The following is an 18,785-nucleotide window of genomic DNA, read 5'->3' on the forward strand; positions in this document are numbered from 1 at the left end:
ATACAGAGGGGACAAAAAAAAAAAAAAAGAATCCATTGTTTAAAAGTCCATAACTTGCAAACTAATTGAGGGACTTGTCTCATTTTTGGTGAAAGTGTAGCTTGAAGTCCAACTTAAAATATCTCTATAGGTTCTAAACATTCATGGTGGTGTCTGTTTGTTCTATATCGTGTCTCCCTACCACTTTCGCGCAACGACGCTCTGAGCGTGTTTTTTAGGGAATTAACTAGTTTGAACCTGGGAGACGCCAGACCACACATGACATGTAGAATTCAGAAGAGTTAAGTGAGACTAGTGTTGATATAACCAAATACTTAATGATCTCAGCGTCAGCTCCACTGCACTCCCTGTAAAAGAATCTTAATACTAACTGAATTTAGTGGAAGGGGTTCAAGGCTTTCCTATTTTTAGTTAGCTGGTAAAATAACGTCGAAAAAGCAGTTACATTTACCATTGGAAATTTTATTCTACTCACAAAACATCGTTTATAAATTGCACTATTGATAAAAGGAAATGTTTTAATACAGGATGGTAAAAACCAACTGCGTTCAACAAAAATGCAAACGAATATTCCCTGAGTGGGTTTCCAAGTTCTACAATGGATCGAAGGATGATCAATGCCATATCACATCTATAATCTAGGTTTACATTATGTTTCACAAGAGAGAAAACTATCAAAATGGTCTACAGTGACACTCGATTATCTTTAATTACTTATCTAACTTGTCGTAAATTACAGTGGCTGATGCGGCTTCTCAATAACTATATACCAGAAAAATCATCGCGTTTCAGATCTTTAATTCAAGTGGCATATGTGAACACCATGAGTTTTAATTAACGATCGACACTAGTATTACGTAAAAAGGGTGTGTAACAGATGAGACTTCTGCAGTTCTGAGTGAAGCCTTATGCGCTCAAAAATGCGGCATCGCGTGCGTTCATTACCTTGTCGGTGTTTAGGCAGCGTCAGTGCAGTGGCGGGCAGCACAGCTCCGCTCACCTCGCCATCTCAGAAGCAAGTCTCCTAACTTCTCCTTACTACAATTTACCGAAGTTGGTTTAAAAAAAAAACTATCTGGCTGCGTTTTCATCTGACCAATCAGGGTCTCAATGTTAACCTTAAGCTCCGCCTACAAAAATTCTGTCTATCCAATGAGAAACGTTATACTTTTCGTGGTGGGGCAATGTTTTTAAAGTTTGCAACGTAACAGAGACGCGAAAAACTCTCACGCTGAAACCTGCAGCTGGTGTGGTCCTTTTAGCGTTATCGGAAGATCTATACTGTTGTTCTGGAGGGCTCTATCTTTTAACATGGGCTGAGGAGTGGTCCTTGACGTACCTGAGACGCGAAAAAATCTCACGCTAAAACTTGCGAGTGGTAGTGGCCCTTTTTGTGTTATCGTAAGATCTATACTGTTTTTCTGGAGGGCTCTAGCTTTTAACATGGGCTGGGGGGTGGTCCTTGACGTAACAGAGACGCGAAAAAGTCTCACGCTAAAACGTGCGGGTGGTGAGGCTCTAGTGGTTAGCTGGCGACGTGGGTGTCCAGTCCATCCCTTATCGTAGGGCCTTCTAGCTTAACACTGTTCTGCTCTCGGCTTCTGTTCTCGTTCCTCCCCTCGGAACTGCGTCGATCTCTTGGTGGGAAGGTACGACATGCATTTAGGTATTCTTGTGTTAGTCTGTGGTATTCCATTTGCTCACTCGTTACTCGTATTACTTTGGTTAATTTAATGTTACGATTTATTCGGAGCTCTGTGACATACTACTGGATTTGCTTATAATGTCAGGGTTTGCATGGAAGGTGTTGGATTTGCCTGACACCTTACAAGGTGTTCGAAATTGTCACCATTAACACCCACACACAAACGATGGTGCCGAACTGCAGCACTAACTACTGACTGCAAAGTGTTCAGTTGGATATTTGGACATGAATTTACGATGGATTCTCGAAGTTCATCCTATGTGCGTGGCTTTTGTCGATAAACGACATCCTTTAGTGTACCCCACAGGTAAAAGTCCAGAGGAGTTAAGTTTGGGGAACGTGGTGGGTACTCCACAGCACCTCTATGGCCTATCCATCTTCCTGGTAGATTTTCGTCGAGATACGCCCTAACACTATTTTGGTAGTAGGCTGGGGCACCATCCTGTTAAAAGTAAACTCTTCCGTCTCCATACAAGTCTCGGATGGCAGGTAAAATGTATGACTGAAGCTTCTGAAGGTACACCTCTCCGGTAACTGTGATGTCAAAGAAGAATGGCCCAATCAAGCCTCGTAAGACAACCCACACCACACATTTACTCCTGGCAAATTCACGGCTTTGTTTACACGGTGGTTCAGATTTTCGGCGGCCCAGTAGATGCAATTGTGACGATTGACTTTACCATTGAGTTTGAACTGTGCCTCGTCAGACCACACAATCATCTCTGCAAACTCTTCATCGTTACGCACCATGTTAATAAACCACTTGCAGTACTCCATTCTTCGATCTGGGTCGTCCTCGTTCATTGCGTGTAACAATCGTGTGATGTAACACTTCCACTTTGCTGACTTCAAAATTCGCCGAGCACTTGAGCGACTCACTCCACTTTCACGGGCACACTGTCTCGCAGACTTCTGTGGTGAGTGAGTGAATTGTTGTAACACACGACGGGAGTTAGATGGACTTGTTACTGTTACATGTCGTCCAGATAGTTGTTTGTGTACATCTTCGGTTTCAAATTTGTCTCGACTGCGACGAATCGTTAAAAGTGTCGGTGACTCTGTTTGATACTCATTTCGACGTTGCCGTTGAACCTCATTAATGTTTTCCTGCTTAAAATACCACTTTAAAACTGACTTCCTTTCTTCGAATGTAAGTATTGTGCCAGCCATGTTTACTCAAGTAACAAGGTGCAACTAAGAACAAAACACTGACTATCTGGCGACTGTCATCTGACAAAACAAAATAACGCAATACAACTTTTGTGTTGCGATTGCCGTAACTAAAAACTCTTACCCTACCAAAGATAAGACAACTCTGTCAATTAGTTTGCCAGTTATGGACTTTTTAAAAAGTGGATACATTTTTTTGGACCCCTCTGTATATAATATGAGGAAAGGGCAAACTTAGTTTCACACGGTCGATGCTTTCTGAAACCTTTCTGATTTGCAGACTCAACTTTTTGGTCTCTAGGAAATTCATTGCATTCAAACTCAATACGTTCAAGACTGTGCAACAAATCGCTGTTAAGCATGTTAGTCTGTTATTCTGTGGGTCCGTTCTTTTGTCCTTCTTATAACAGGAGTCTCCTGCGCTTTTTTCCAGGTGCTTGGGACTCTGCTCTGGACGAGAGATTCGCAATAAATGCAAGATAAGTAAGGGGCCATTGCTATAGAGAACTGTCTGTAAAATCGAATTCCAATTCCATTTGGACGTGGTGACTTATTTGTTTTCAACTATTGCAATTGTTTGTGTACGCCTTGGATGCTTATTACTATGTCGTCCATATGGGACTCAGTGCGGTAGTCAAACGACGGAATGTTTGTACGATTCTCCTGCGTGAACGACTTCTTAAACTGGAAATTTAAAATTTCTGATTTGGTTTCGCTATCTTCAGCTATCAAGAAGCATTAGACCCGCTTAATTTTACACGGGACCGTACAGTACTGCCAAGTGGTGCCCAAGCCGCGCACAGGATGAGGAACTGTTGCGTGGCTTTAAAGTTGCTTGTGTGTCTAAAGGTGTGTGCAGAGACATGGGCCGGTAATGTCTCCATACATGTGTTATGTCAGAGACCGGTTTATTCTCATGAGTGGATTCTGTAAGTGCGGAGGAGGACGAGATTGTCAATATCAATTAAGAAATGTTCTGGAAGGGCGGAGTCTCATAAGAAGACAAAATTATATTCATTATAATTTAATTCACCAGAATTATACATCAAATTTGATATATCTTATATGAACAGTAGTATGTGGGTGTATTCTCAAAATGAGCAAAGTTATTCGTAAATAGTAATCGCAAATAAAACCAAAATAGCTAACAGTTTTTCTGTCTGTCTTAGTAGCTTTGTTATAAATGACATCTACATTCGTCAGCATGTGCCCATGGGATGACTGGCGATGTTATATCACAGAGATGGATTTACAATTAGAAAAGCATTCCGCACAGTTATGATAACAGGCAGCGAGGCCAAACATATACTTTGCGTTTCGGGTTGATTCCCGAAGTGATTCAGGAACCATATTGGGATAAGCGACTCGTGCGCGAAATAGCAGGTGATGTTTCCGCTGGGAGTAGCTGTAACAGCGAGTGTTGCTTCAACTCGGGTAAGTAACTTTGGCACGCAAAGAGAAGCTAATAATGCTCGCAGTGAAAAGTATAAGACTGGAGAAGGAACTCATACATTGGCGACAGTTATTCTGTTGAGCGTATTCCTTAGGGCAGTAAAACAACTGGGAAAACGTAGTTTCCAGCCGCTGGAACAAGACAAAAGGTGGTAAGCGGGCATAATAAATAGTATGCCAGGATTAAAGTAGTTTAACAGATTTACGAGGTGCGTTCAATAAGTAATGCAACACCATTTTTTTTCTCGGCCAAGTTCGGTTGTGATACATCGTGGAATGTTCCCGCTTCAGCCTCTACAGATTCTAGAAGTTCCGATAGTGGGCGGTGATACACGTTGCCATCAAAATGGCGTCTGTAACTGTTGTGCTTTCCAAACAGAGAGTTGTCATTTAGCTCTGGTAGTGAACAAAAGCACCTTGAGTCGTTTGAAGAGACGTGAATAATCATTGTAACAAGGTCGCGCAAATCTATCCAATGTTCCGAGTGCCGGCTGGTTCCACACAGCTGCCTCTCCTATAGTGACGGAACGTGTGGACACTCTTACTCGTAATCGAGGTGACCAACAGATCACAACCAAACATCTCGCTACACAACTGGATGTTTCTGTTGGTGTCACTGATTCACTCTCCACCAGTTGGGGTTCTCATAGGTGTGTACCCGCTGGTTTTCTCATCGTATAACAGAAGACCATAAAGAGGATCAAAGGACTACCTCTGCGGAATCTATCGTAAGTTACGAGACTTATAGTGACAATTTTTTTTGTCGAGAATCGTCACAGGCGATGAAACATGGGCTCATCACAACGAACAGGAAACAAATCGGCAGTGACGGAACTGTAAGTTTTACTTTCCTTTCTAAATTCTTTCCTTTTCTAAAATTACTTACTAGAAGTTCGTACTAAGTAAATTATAACGCGGGGATGAAAACTTATGTTTAACGAATGAAGGTTTATTTCTCTTTCTTTTCAAATGTAAGGGCTTTCAATTATCAAACATGGATTGTAAACGAGTGTCTGGTAAAAACTAATGTCCTCACACTATGCGAGATGAAAAACACAAAAAAACAAAAAATTTCAACTTAAAGTTCAGATTTTCAAAATATCAGCCTCTTCAGGTGTTGGACTCTTGCGTACCACCAACAAGTTCTACATATTTTTGTCAATCTTCACTTTTACTACAAACATAATGGTAGCAGTTGGAATTTCCGCCAATGCGGTCTCGATGGATACGTCACTAACAACACGCACGGACAAAATACGTTGTCTATAACAATTCGCCTCCGATCCGTGTGTTCCTGTGCGTGATTCGCAAGTGAGCTTGTCCTTTTCCATTAGAACGTAAGGACCCACAGAAGTCTGCGAACCAGAGAAGAGTTCACAAAACTTCATTGGCCTGTTCTTCCTTATACATTCTACAGTCGGATCTCGCACCTCCCAGTTTCCGTCTGTTTGGGCCAACGAAGCAGACAATCCACGGGAGAAATACGCGGTTGATGAGGAGGTTATGATGCAGCAAGACGTTGGCTCTGATGTCGACAGGTGCAGTGGTACCATACGAGCATATACTCCCTCCCAGTAAGGTGGGGTAAGGCCGTCGAATATAAGGCCGTGTGAGGGTTGTATCAACGCACTGCTCTTGTATGAGTGCTAGGCAGTTTTGGTACGGTGACGCTACGTGCAGATAGATGAACGACCAGGTGCAGTGAAGCGACATGTAGTGAACGCTGTGGAAGTGGGAGTGTGCCACGGGGCACCCGCCTGGCTGCTCCCTGCCGTGGAGTACAGCGATGTACGGGCAGACTAGTCTGCCTGATGAAGGTACGGTTTATTTTAGAAGCACGAGGATTTCGTAACCAAACAGAAATACAATGTCGGGACACAAGAGCACAATTGATGGAAATCACTTCACTTCTTGGTTCAGGAATATAAATAACCGCCATAACCTTCCATGAACCTACTTGTGGAAAAGGAAGTGCAGAGGTGGAGAAACAGCGAGCTTAACAATGATCAAATCTACCTTTTGAGAAAAAAGCCATAAAGTTATTCCCCATAGCGGTCGTCTTTTACTAGATTGGTAACAGGATCAGGCGATCGTGGGCTTGTCCATACAGTCGCTAAAAGGCAATTGGCATCTACTGCCGCAGAAACCACTGTAGTGCTCTTTACCTATACGGCTGTCAGACCAAGGAAGGTGGTGACGTTGACAGGTTGTGAGTGCAATAGAAAACTACGACTTACTAGTTCATTCATGGATTAAGGCTGGCATTTTTCAACTATGATTCCGAAATTAGTTCGTCCCCATATGCAAGTAGCTGTGCAAAAGTACCTGCCGAAACAGCTGGCTTCCTTAGGGACATGTTCGTATGCCAACCAGACCCTTCTTAAGGGTGCCAGAATCAAGAAGAAAATGTGAGCCCCTGAGTGAAGCTACGACGGAAGACTACTAACATGACATGTTCGACCACGGCTTATTGCAAAATACTCATTCCCGTTTTGCCAGTTCGTTCAGGTCAAACTGAGTAGATGGACACTGAGTGAGGTGACAAGTCATGGGATAGCGATATGCACATGGACAGATGGTGGTAATTCTGCATACACAAGCAATAAAATCACGGTACGTTGGTAGAAATGTCACTTGTACTCATGTGAAAACGTTTCCGACGTGATTATGGAAGCACGATGGGCATTAAGAGACTTTGAACGTGGAATGTTAGTTGGAGCATGTGCTTGGGACATGCAGTGCCGACTCGGTAGGTGATGTTTGAAGTGTTCGCTGTCTCAAAAATCTCCAGACACCAGTCTTTGAATGCTGACATGTATTTTGACCGGAACCCAGGTTGGGATCTTTCTGTGCGTCGGTCTGTGGGTCTGATGATGGAGTAATATATCGCCGAAGATGGTAGCTCGATGAAATAAGAATTTGGAAATTTAGACGGTAGAAAGTAGTTTGATTTGACATTCTGTACTTAACAGCCGAGCTCCCACACCATCTCTGAATAGATGGACATAAACAGAGCTCTACACAGTGTAGCCATGTTACATTGTTCTGCTCAATCACCGAACATGTCTCCAATCGAGCACATATCCGACGTAACAGAACGACAACCCCAGGACCATCCACAAACACTATTAACCACCCTTTTATTGGCCGACGAGGTTCAACAGGCTTGGAATTCAATCTCTCAAACTGACATGTCGCACCTGTATGACACAATATTTGCACGTTTGCATGCTTACATTCTATATTCTGGGGGTTACACAGGTTATCAATGTATCAGCAGTTCACATTTGCAGTGGATTATTTCTCACTTGTGTTAACTTGTGACTTTGCAATGTTGCCCACTTAAATATGTTAGCTAGACAAATGTATTCCCGAAATTTCGTTACTGTACATTAATTATTGTTTGCTCTTTCACACGCCCTTAATTGATTATCTAATGCCGTTGGCCGATGTGTAGTTGCAAGAACATTTGGTAGTGTGGCTACAGTTGTGACCTATGAGAATCACAAGCTGTTACAATTATGTGCTGTGGTTTTTCCAATTTTTTACATAATTCATTTCCCGTTATTATAAAATGTTAAAAAGCTTCACAGTTTATTTATTACTTCACTGTCAAATCTGTAATTCGTTCCTGTATAAATTTCGTTTGGCGTTTGTGGGGTAATTATTGTAATTTTGCATTTCAGCTTTCAGCTGCGCTTCTGCGTATGTATATTAATTAAGTTACATTCTCGAACTTTAAGTCATTATCTTTGTTTGTAACGATTACGATGCCTTAAATCCATATGTTGCACTTGATATATAAAAAGCAGTTACGTGTTTACTTCTTTCGTTGATCAGCCCTGCATATGCAGCCCAGTAGATACCTGCACTTCTCTTGGTGCGCAGCACATCCAGTGTTCAGGCAAAACATTAAGACTACTATACATGACAATAGTATCTGTTCCCGAAAGAACAGTTACCGTAGATGACCATGCAGCTTTGCTAGAAATGAAATGATAATTAAATAGAGACCCTAGCTGCAAACAGGCGTTAATGTACTTCATTAGGGACATGTTGAAAATGTGTGCCCCGACCGGGACTCGAACCCGGGATCTCCTGCTTACATGGCAGACACTCTATCCATCTGAGCCACCGAGGGCATAGAGCCTAGCGCGACTGCAGGGCTTATCCCTTGCACGCTCCCCGTGAGACCCACATTCCCAGCATATCCACACCACTTCTTTCGGGAACAGGCACTATCGTCATGTATAGTTAAAATATGGCTTCCCGGCCATTGACCTTCCTGTGCGAACGCACACACTATGTCCGAACTTGTACGGGACTTGGTAGATTAATCTGCCACGAGTAATGAGTATGATGGGCAAACATTTCTTAGGCGCAGTCGAATGTAGAGGTGTGGACATGTTGAGAATGTGAGTCTCACGGGGAGCGCGCAAGGGACACGTCCCTGCAGTCGCGATATCCTCTGTGCCCTCGGTGGCTCAGATGGATAGAGCGTCTGCCATGTAAGCAGGAGATCCCGGGTTCGAGTCCCGGTCGGGACACACATTTCAACATGTCCCTAATGAAATACATCAACGCCTGTTTGCAGCTAGGGTGTCCATTTAATTATCATTTCATTAAGACTACTGCCTAGCGAGATGTTGGATGGCACCTAGTGGCGTTGCGGACACGTGATGGGGTAACAAAAGTATGTAAGCGGAGCAGACACGGACGAGGGCCACCCTTGCGAAGATCAGGGCTGCAAATAGGTAAATCCATTCACATATGCGACTTCGACAATGTGCAGATTATTATGACTGTCGCTAAAACGATGAGAGTATCGAAAGTGACGTCGTATTGTTGTGACCATCTACGGAAATTGATAGGACAGAGAAACTGCCACTAGAAGCTAAATGGTTGGCCGTCCACGACTCTCCACAGATCGTGAGGTTGGGAGGCTTGTCTGCTCCGTAAAGTAGCATAGATGGTGATCTGTGGCATCTCTGCAGAAAGAGCACAATGCTGGTGCTCGTTCAAGTGTTTCGAGCACATCGTTAATCTCACATTGTTGAACACGGAGCTCCGCAGAAACCACCACTACCTGTTCACATGTTGACCCAATGACGTCGTCAATTACGAATGCAGTGGGCACGGGACCATCGCGATTCGACTGTCGATCAATGGCAACGTGTCGGTTCTTCGGATGACTCACGTTTTTGCCACACTAGGGCGATGATTGTCTCCAAAAGCGCCGTCTCGAAATTATCGGCGGCTCGAAACGTGCAGCGCGCCACGGATACAGGCTGGTGGGAGCAGTACTACGTTAGAGAAACATTCTCCAGCGCTTGCATGAGACCTGTGCTAGCACTCGAAGTCACGCTGACAACTTCGAACCATCTGCATCCGTTCATGTTTCACGTCTTCTCCGACGGCGATGTCTTCTTTCAGCACTACGATTGTCCATGTCGCAGTGCCAGAACCCACGTTGATGTCTATGTCTTGGCGACCAAATCCACCTGATGTAAATCCTATGAAATCCATCTGGGTAGCTATCAGGCGCCATTACAGTGTGTGCAAGTTATCGGGCAGTTATTTTCTCGAATTACGTGATCTGTACATAGACATCTAATGCTATATACCTCCACAAACCTATCAACAATCTGTTGGATCCCTGATACGTAGAATCAGGGGTGTATTTCGTTCCGAGGACAGACAAAGAAGCTATTGAGGACGTGTTCATTAAGATTTAGCGCATCAGTATACTTCTTCCTGTGCTTACGTCAAGTACAGCCAACAAAGTGAAGCGTTGTACATGTCATATTGCGAGATGTGCCTTTCAACGTTTTCTTGGGTTCAAAATGGTTCTGAGCACTATGGGACTCAGTTTCTGAGGTCATCAGTCCCCTAGAACTTAGAACTACTTAAACCTAACTAGCCTAAGGACATCACACACATCCATCACCGAGGCAGGATTCGAACCTGCGACCGTAGCGGTTTTGCGGTTCCACACTGTAGCGCCTACTACCGCACAGCCACTCCGGCCTGCTTTCTTGGGTGACTGTGCATTTCAATGTTTCTGTCACTTCGTATTATTTACAAATACTGTTGGTGAATATTGGCTGTGACAGCTACATACACTGCCGGAAAAATATCAGAACATCCGTTAATGGGTTTCCAGTTCACTTAAGATTTATTGTTGCAGCAGCGCATGTGGAGTACATGATATGATTACTTTTATACGTCAGTAGTACAAGCTGGTCTGAGGTTCCAGGTATCGCCCGAGCTGAAACACCCATTCCAGCAAGTGGTATAGCCTCCACAGGTGGCAGCGCAGGCGCTGACTCTTACCCAGTTGATCATGCAGGTGGCGAATAATGTCATGGGATACGCCTGTTCGACGTGTTTACGTAGTTATGCGAGAGTTATTGGTTGACGAGCCTCAAGAGATACTTCTCGTCCCACCATATCCCACAGGTACTTGATTGGAGACATGTCTTGCAAAGCACGTTCAGTTTCACGGGCTGTAAGTGGTGAGCACGATTCTGTTCGAACAACAAATCACCTTCTTGTTGCAAGAAATGCAAAAGAACGGATCTAACAATATTAGCGTCCCAAACAGAAACACTCAACGTGAACTGGAGTTGTAGCTTATCGCATCCCAGACCGTAAGGCCCGGAATGGGGTCAGTTTGTCTTGGACGAATGCACTCTATGCGATAGGGCTTACCCGGTCTATGCTATACACGCAAACGACCATTACGTGCGTGCAGGGAGAGTCTGCTTCCAATGTTGCAGACAATTGCGCGCTACTCCAAGTGATTCTCTATTGGCACTAGGCGAGCTGTACACGTAGACTCGCTAGAGGTGTGCGTGCCTGTAGTCCCAGCGAAAATAACGAGTTCGCAACGCATCGTGTTGACAGGTATTGGCTCACAAGCTTCTTATCTCTGCTGTGGTAGCTGTACGATCCGCCACGCTGCCCTTACAATACGACAATCCTGGCAGGCGTCTATTCTGCGTGGACGTCCAGAACCTCGTCTGCAGGTGTGAGATTGTTCACGAGACGGCTGATACCAGAGTCATTGCACAACCGGCGTAGCACGTCCAACGTGTGTGGCAATTCTCCGAAAGACCATCCCATTACTCGGAGGACCATCATTTGACGCCTTTCAAACTCGCCAAGTTGGCTGCAGGAAACATTAGTGCGTTTCCATGACATCTCAGCCTGCTTGTTTCACGTGTGCTTCACGTTAAGTCCTCTGGCTATGAGCCTTCCTTATGGCATTCCACAGATGGCTCATCACCAGAGGGCTATGAGCATCTACTGTCCGCTAGGTTGCCTATGCCGTCATCGGATCGAAACCGACGCCGTGTTTCCAGGTGTACTTATGTTTTCCGGCAGAGTATGATCTGCTTCTGGCACGTTTTAGTAGATTTTTACCTAACATCTGTCTTGTTGAATTGCAGGGCACCTGACGATGTTCGTATAGAATGAAACTTTCAATGGGTAATGAAATCCACATAAGTTAAAAGTTGTGATGGTTTTCTAAAGTTTCATATTAATAAGCTGTGGAGACATAAACATATATGGATGCCAACGTGATCACTATTGATGTTCAGAATGGCACACCATCAGGAAACATTCCGACTCTGTTCTTGATTGAAACAGTTGATTGTAGAAACAGCAGGTAGCTAAGTAGACTAGGTTTCAAGTTAGGAAAAGACACCAACACTTCTTCGTAACATACAGAAGCAACAAGGTAACTAAGAAGCACGCATTACCAATCAAATATTTAATGAGAAATAAATAATAACTCTAATTTACAGTGATAACAGTCTTAATGAACACTCCATAAAATGAAGAAAAATGGATGACACCTTCTGTTAAAATAAGAGTTTCAATATGAAAATGGTCACTAGCCAAGATCTTCAACAACACAGTCTTATTAACAAGATGGCGCTAATGTTCCATCTCGAAAAAGTGCTAATGCTGGAGCCGCTTGTCAGCGGATGTGAACAGACATTTCTGCAGAGCTGAGCGTAGCAGCTGCTGGTCTTCAGCACGCAGGCTTTTGTCGCCTTTCCAACCTCAGGTTGATTCCGCCAATTGGTGTCGGCACTGGGCTGTTCGGAGCCAAGCGTAGCTTCATGTCTCCAACAGGCAGTAAGTCAAAGTTTGACAGCAGATGAACTATCGCCGTCTTCACCTGCATCAACGCGAAACGCATACCTGCAACAAAATAAGCGAGACATCACTTCGTTACAGATAATGTTAGATATTAGCACTCTTGAAGTATTGTGGCGAATAAAAAAAAATATTCAGCATCTCACATAAGACTTTTTAAAAGTTTCGAAACTATTCTGTCAACGGAACCAGTATTCATTCTTTATAGCCACAGAGAGGTATCAGGAGTTTATAAACGCTGAAATCCTATAGTACAAGTGTTTTAATCAACATAATGTGTTCGACAACGAATTCCTTATAAACAATAAAGTTCAGAGTGCTAGCTTCCGAGGGAGGATGGAATTACGATCGTCGGTCTCGTACACAGGCCACTGTGAGTGTGGTTACACGGTTTTCCACGCCGTGTTTGACAGATTCTTGAGCACTCTTTATCAGAGCTAATACAGAGCCTTACCATGCACTATTTGCGAGTTGAACAGGGAAGAGGGGATCAGTTACTGATACTAAAAGTACACTTCGCCACCCTGCTTTCGGTGGCTTGCGGAGTATGTTGTACATATGAGTGCAGTCCATTTTACGTGAACATTTTACCACGAAACACTTTTGGTCAAGATGTTCTCCTCTGTAAATAAGTGTTTCGCGGGGATGACTGCAATGCTGAGGACCTGGATTCGATTCCTGGTACTGTCAAAGATTCCTCGTGGTGAGGGGGACAGGTTAGCATTGCACACAACCTCTTGATGCCAACTGAGGAGCAACCTGAACGAGAAGCAACGCCTCCAAGCTCTGAAAAGTCAACAAAACAGCCCGGTGTGTGGTGCGCTGACAATATGCCCCTACGTACCCCATACATACACAGAGGATGACACGGCGGTCGGTCGCCATCGCTTGGGCCATCAGGACCTGGGCAAGAGGCACGCATGTATTTTACTTGCTCCAGATGAGTTCACATTTCTGGCACAATTACTCCGGAAAAACGCGAATACGAAATCACCAGTAGTTCTTGGAAAGTTTTCAGCAGTGTCTGAGTGGACTGATTTGTTACGGTGGACGAAATGATCCACATCGTCACGGCAGAAACGGAACAACAGTCTAGTCACAAGGCAAACTCCCTAATGAGCCCTCCCTCCCCTCCCCTCCTCACACAGTTTTAGTGGTAAGATGGTCCAGTGGACAACTCGTCAAAAAACGAGCACAGATGAAGGATAACAACAAGACGAAGGTTTACTGAACTACAAAAAAGGAGCAAAATAGAATCAATGAATGGTCCACGTTGAAGATGTGTGATATCGAAAAAATCCCTGTCGCCATGGCCTTTTGTTTCTGTGGGCACGGTGTTTGACTGCAAATTGGTAGATCCGTGTTCAAATCGCCCTCATGTCTTTCTTTTCAGGAAGTTGTGAACTACCCGTCGGCTCATTGCCGCGTCTATTCACTGTATTCAGATTTGTGTCTGTGTCGTGATGTAACGCCAGTTTGCAACAGCGAATTGTAAGGAGGGGACATCCAGACGTACCTACCAACTCTTCGCTCTACGTAAGTATCACATGATATGACTCTTGCGTTCAGTTTTGAAAATTTTGACTTTTGAATTCCTTTGTTGTAACGTAGTTCACACCCGTTCATTTGTTGTTTTCATTTCTGTGAGAGGTCTATTCGGCATCTCGCATGCTCTCACTATTCATCACATTTATTTGCGACTGTAATAAATCCTTACTACATGACTCATACTCTACAACCAATGTGTGGCATGACAATTGCCCAGACCACAGAAGGAAAAAGAGACACGCCAATGACGGGAAGAAAAGTTCCCAATTTTATGAAAAAAAGCTGCACGAGAGGAATCTGAACACGGATCTTCGGTTTGTAGTCCAACACCGTTCACCGTTCACTGTTTCTATTTTGCTTCTTTTTTCACAGTTCAGTACACCTTATTCCTGTTATCATGCTTGACCTGTGTTCAGTTTTCGTTGAGCTATCCACTGGGCCATATTACCATTGAAACTGAGTGGGGTACTATGTGGAGTTTCCCTTGTCAGTAAGTATAAGGCAGCATCTGAAATAGCTGAATCGATTTTCAGCGTAGAAAAAATTCCTTGTTTATTACAAAGGCTGAGAAAAATAACTGACGAATACATTGAGGTGATAAAAGTCACGAATACTAACATCCACAGGTACAGATTTCGGTAGCAACGCGTACAGAAGGTTTAAAGGGCAATGCATTAGCGGAGCTCTCATTTGCACTCAGGTGATTCATGTGATAAGGTTTGCAACATGATTACGGCCCCACTGTACGAATTAAGACACTGTGAACGCGGAAGGGTAGTTGGAGCAATGGGACATTGTATTTCGGAAGTAGTTAGGAAATTCAATATTCTGAGATCCACGGTGTCAAGAGTGTGCCGACAATACCATATTTGCAGCACCATCTCTCACCACGGATAACACACACTTAACGACCGGGAAGAGCGGCGTTGGGCTGGTTCTCTTAGTGCTAACAGACAAGTAATACTGCGCGAAACAACCTTAGAAATCAATGTGGGGCGTACAATGAAGTCTCCGTTAGAACAGTGGTGCGAAATTTGACGTTAATGTGCTGTGGCAGCAAACGACTGATCGGGGTGCCTTTGGTAGCAACACGACATCGGCTGCAGCACCACTCCTGGGCTCGTGACCACATCCGCTGGGCCCTAAACGACTGGAAAGCCTTATCCTGGTCAGATGAGTTCCAATTTCAGTTAGTAAGAGCAGATGGTAGGGTTTGAATGGGTGCAGACCCCACGAAGCCATGGACGCAAGTTGTCAACAACGCACTAGGTTGTCTGGTCCAACCTAATCGATCACTGAATTGAAAAAAAAAATGTTCTGCTTTGGAGATCATCTGCAGATACTCATTGACGTCCTGTTCCCAAACAACGACGCAATTTTTAGGGATGACTATGCACGATGTGACAGGGCCACAATTATTCTCCATTGGTTTGGAGAACGTTCTGGACAGTTCGAACGAATAGTTCGGTCGCCCAAATCGCCCGACATGAATCCCATCGAATATCTGTGGGAAATTATCAAGAGGCCATTTCGTGCTCAAAATCCTGCTCTGGCGACACTATCGCAATTACGGACGGCTATGGAGTCAGCATGGCTCATATTTCTGCAGGGGACTTCCAATAGTTGGTTGAGTCCATGGCACCTCAAGCTGATCCAATAGCCGGGCAAAAGGAGGTCCCATGACTTCTGTCAATTCATTTTATATAACAGCCTCTGGAACAACTATTTGATAAAATATGTGATTAGAAAGGCAGGATCGCTAAGGAAGAAAATCGTGTTTCATCGGTGCACCCGTTTACAGAGCGTACATATCTATATACATTTACATCTAAATATGCATCTGCATCTATGCACCGCCAGATTCGTAATGTTGTGTTGCGGTGAATACTTCTATTGATCCCTTTCCCATTCGAGCAAGGCACGTGGGAAGAACGACTGTCAACAAAATTCGGTATTAGCTGTAATTTGTCGAATTTACTCGTTGCAATCAATCCGCGAGACGTATGTAGGAGGAAGCAATGCTTTGCTCAACCCTATTACTTGAACTTGGTAAGGATCCCAAACTGATGTGCAATACTCAAGAATCGGTCGAAAAAGTGTTTTTTTATGGCAATTCATTCACGAATTAATTCCTGTTCGTTAATATTTATGCTAAGAATCTCACTCTAACATTTCTTTATCGAACTGTTAGCTCCACGGATCATTTCAATTAAGGTCGCTCCGTATGGTTACTAACGGCTTTGCCACAGTGATAACACCGGTACCCATATCACTGAAATTACGCACTGTCGAGCTTAGCTAGTTAGCACCTGGTTGAGTGACAGCCCTGGTCTGAAGCCAATCGAGGAGGAACTTGGCCGGTCGCTGTCGCTGAGCTGTTCTAGAAGCTTCAGTCCGGAACAGCGCTGCTGCTACGGCCGCAGGTTCGAATCCTGCGTCAGGCAAGAATGTATGTGATGTCCTTAGGTTAGTTACGTTTAAGTAGTTCTAAGTCTAGGGGACTGATGACCCCAAATGTTAAGTGCCATAGTGCTTAGAGCCATTTGTAGAATTTGAAGGAGAAAATTGGGTGAAACATAATAATGGCCGGGAGGGCGGTGTGCTAACCATATTCTCCCCCTCGTATCAGCATCTAGTCACACCTCATCGATGTGGCTGACACGGTAGTCGGTCGGTACCGTTGAGACTTCCGAGGGATGCTCTGACGGAGAGAGAATGGATACTCCTATATACTTTACGGAAGTTAATGTTTCCATCAATGTCACCAATAGTGTGATTGTCAAGTCGTGAATTAGTTCTCAAATGCATGCGCAGCAAGTTGCATTTATCTACGTTCACTCTCACTTGCCATTCCCTGCACCATTCGTCAATCCCTGCAGATCTTCCTGCAGTTCACTACAGTCCCCTGAAGTCGCGACCTCCGAACAGGCAACCCAATCGTCTGCAAACAGCCTCAAGGAGCCTGTGACGTTATCCACTAGATCAATTCTGTATATATTGTAAACGATAACGCGGCGCGGAGTGGCCCCGCGGTTTGAGGCACCATGTCGCGGACTGTGCGACCCCTCCCGCTGGAGATTCGAGTCCTCCCTGGGACATGGGTGTGTTTGTTGTTCTTAGCATAAGTTAGCTTAATGAGAGTTGGAATGCCCTATCCCGACAATGTTAAATTTAGTGACTTGCCTTCCCTGTATGCAGCCATTGACGTGAGACTTTTACAGGACATTAAACTGTATGCTGTGCGTCTACTGAACTACAATGTAACTGCATTTCATCCACTGCTTTTGGAAATACAATTTTTTAATTACACAGTTAAAATTTTGTATACATTTTTGTACGTTATCCCAAATAATTTTAATTACACATAACACTACGTTGTTCTTTTAGTTCAATAGACTTAGGATATGTGTGTTACTACTGCCTGAAAATCTGAGTACTCTATTCGAAGTTATTCCTGAGATTGAGGGAAAAATGCAACAGAAAATGTAAATGTTCAGGAGCGGCTTCTAAAGTTTCTAAAGACTGTAACTCACTTAATATGTGCTTAATTTTTTTGTTTTTAGTCACTCAAAAGCACCCTGCACCATACTGTATATCATCCTCTCAATCTTTTTCCAAGATTTTTCTTCTTTTATTCTTTCCGGACTCCTTAGTGGCCAACTGTGCTGCATACTCTGCTTTATCATTGAAAACCTTGTCCATCCGTTCAGGTTCTCTGATTCAGATTCCAGGATTAATTCCCATAAGCTGTAACACTTTCACCCTACCGATGTTGTCATCATTAAAAGCAATAACACCATCACCGACCCCACCCTTTAGTCTCTTCATTCCAAGAAACCAAGCGAGGTGGCGTAGTGGTTAGGCACTGGACTCCCATTCGGAAGGACGACGGTTCAGTCCCGCGTCCGGCCATCCTGATTTAGTTTTTCCGTGATTTCTCTAAATCGCTCCAGGCAAATGCCGGGATGGTTCCTTTCAAAGGGCACGGCCGACTTCCTTCCCCGTCCTTCCCTAATCCGACGAGGCCAATGATCCCGCTGTATGGTCTCCTTCCCCAAAAACAGCCAGCCAACCAACAACCATTCCAAGAAAAACATTTTTTGGTAAGCGAGTCCATATAACATTATTGAACGACTCATTGAGATTTTGAGTCTGATCATGCAGAGACTTCTCCAGTAATTCAGGATTTTCCAGATCTCTGTAAATAGGTTTTATGATATCCATGACTGCTGCTGGGATGGAATGATTATGGCTGTATGAACTGTTTGAGTGCTGGGCATTGCGGTAATTGCACCATGAATCAGTTCCTGGAGGGCAAAGGTGGTTTACTGGTTTTTCATCAGTTGACAGTCTGTGGAAGAAGGTAGCCCATACTGCCTGCTTCATTTCCAACAAATCCTCAGTATTATTTCTAGTGTCCATCCCATAATACTGCTGTAGTTCATCAAGCATATTGTCTGTCAGCCTGCCTCTTATAGTTTTACCATCCGAAAGTTTCTTGTCTCTCAAACTTTGTTTCAACTTTACTGTTTTTGATAGTGCTACCAATGCAGACACATAATTTAACCTTTATAACTCAGCAATCCACAGTAATCTATTTAAAAAACTATCGATTTTATTAGATCTTGAAGTAATGCACTTAAAAATTTTAAGATTTTCAACCGGTGTAAACTATACTTAAAAAATAAAATAAAATACTTCTCATGTGAGTTTACAAATGACATATATCATTTTATTCGAA

General features: G+C 43.8%; 1 protein-coding gene and 2 non-coding genes across 3 annotated transcripts in view; 1 reads left to right on the plus strand and 2 right to left on the minus strand.

Annotated features, from left to right (window-relative positions):
- Nucleotides 1-8,394: 8,394 nt before the first annotated feature.
- Trnat-ugu (transfer RNA threonine (anticodon UGU)) lies at nucleotides 8,395-8,469 on the minus strand. Its single transcript has one exon. It is a non-coding gene; the product is annotated as a tRNA-Thr (tRNA).
- Nucleotides 8,470-8,799: 330 nt separating this feature from the next.
- Nucleotides 8,800-8,874, plus strand: Trnat-ugu (transfer RNA threonine (anticodon UGU)). Its single transcript has one exon. It is a non-coding gene; the product is annotated as a tRNA-Thr (tRNA).
- Nucleotides 8,875-12,089: 3,215 nt separating this feature from the next.
- Nucleotides 12,090-18,785, minus strand: part of LOC126271909 (cytochrome P450 6a2-like) — a 35,808-nt gene continuing 29,112 nt past the window's right edge. Inside the window, exon 4 of the mRNA XM_049974299.1 lies at nucleotides 12,090-12,541. Within this exon, the coding sequence (XP_049830256.1) occupies nucleotides 12,369-12,541 (173 nt within the window). The 3' untranslated portion in view covers nucleotides 12,090-12,368. The remainder of the gene's footprint in view (nucleotides 12,542-18,785) is intronic.

The sequence above is a fragment of the Schistocerca gregaria genome, chromosome 5 (assembly GCF_023897955.1).
Source record: "Schistocerca gregaria isolate iqSchGreg1 chromosome 5, iqSchGreg1.2, whole genome shotgun sequence".
Taxonomy (NCBI): Eukaryota; Metazoa; Arthropoda; class Insecta; order Orthoptera; family Acrididae; genus Schistocerca; species Schistocerca gregaria.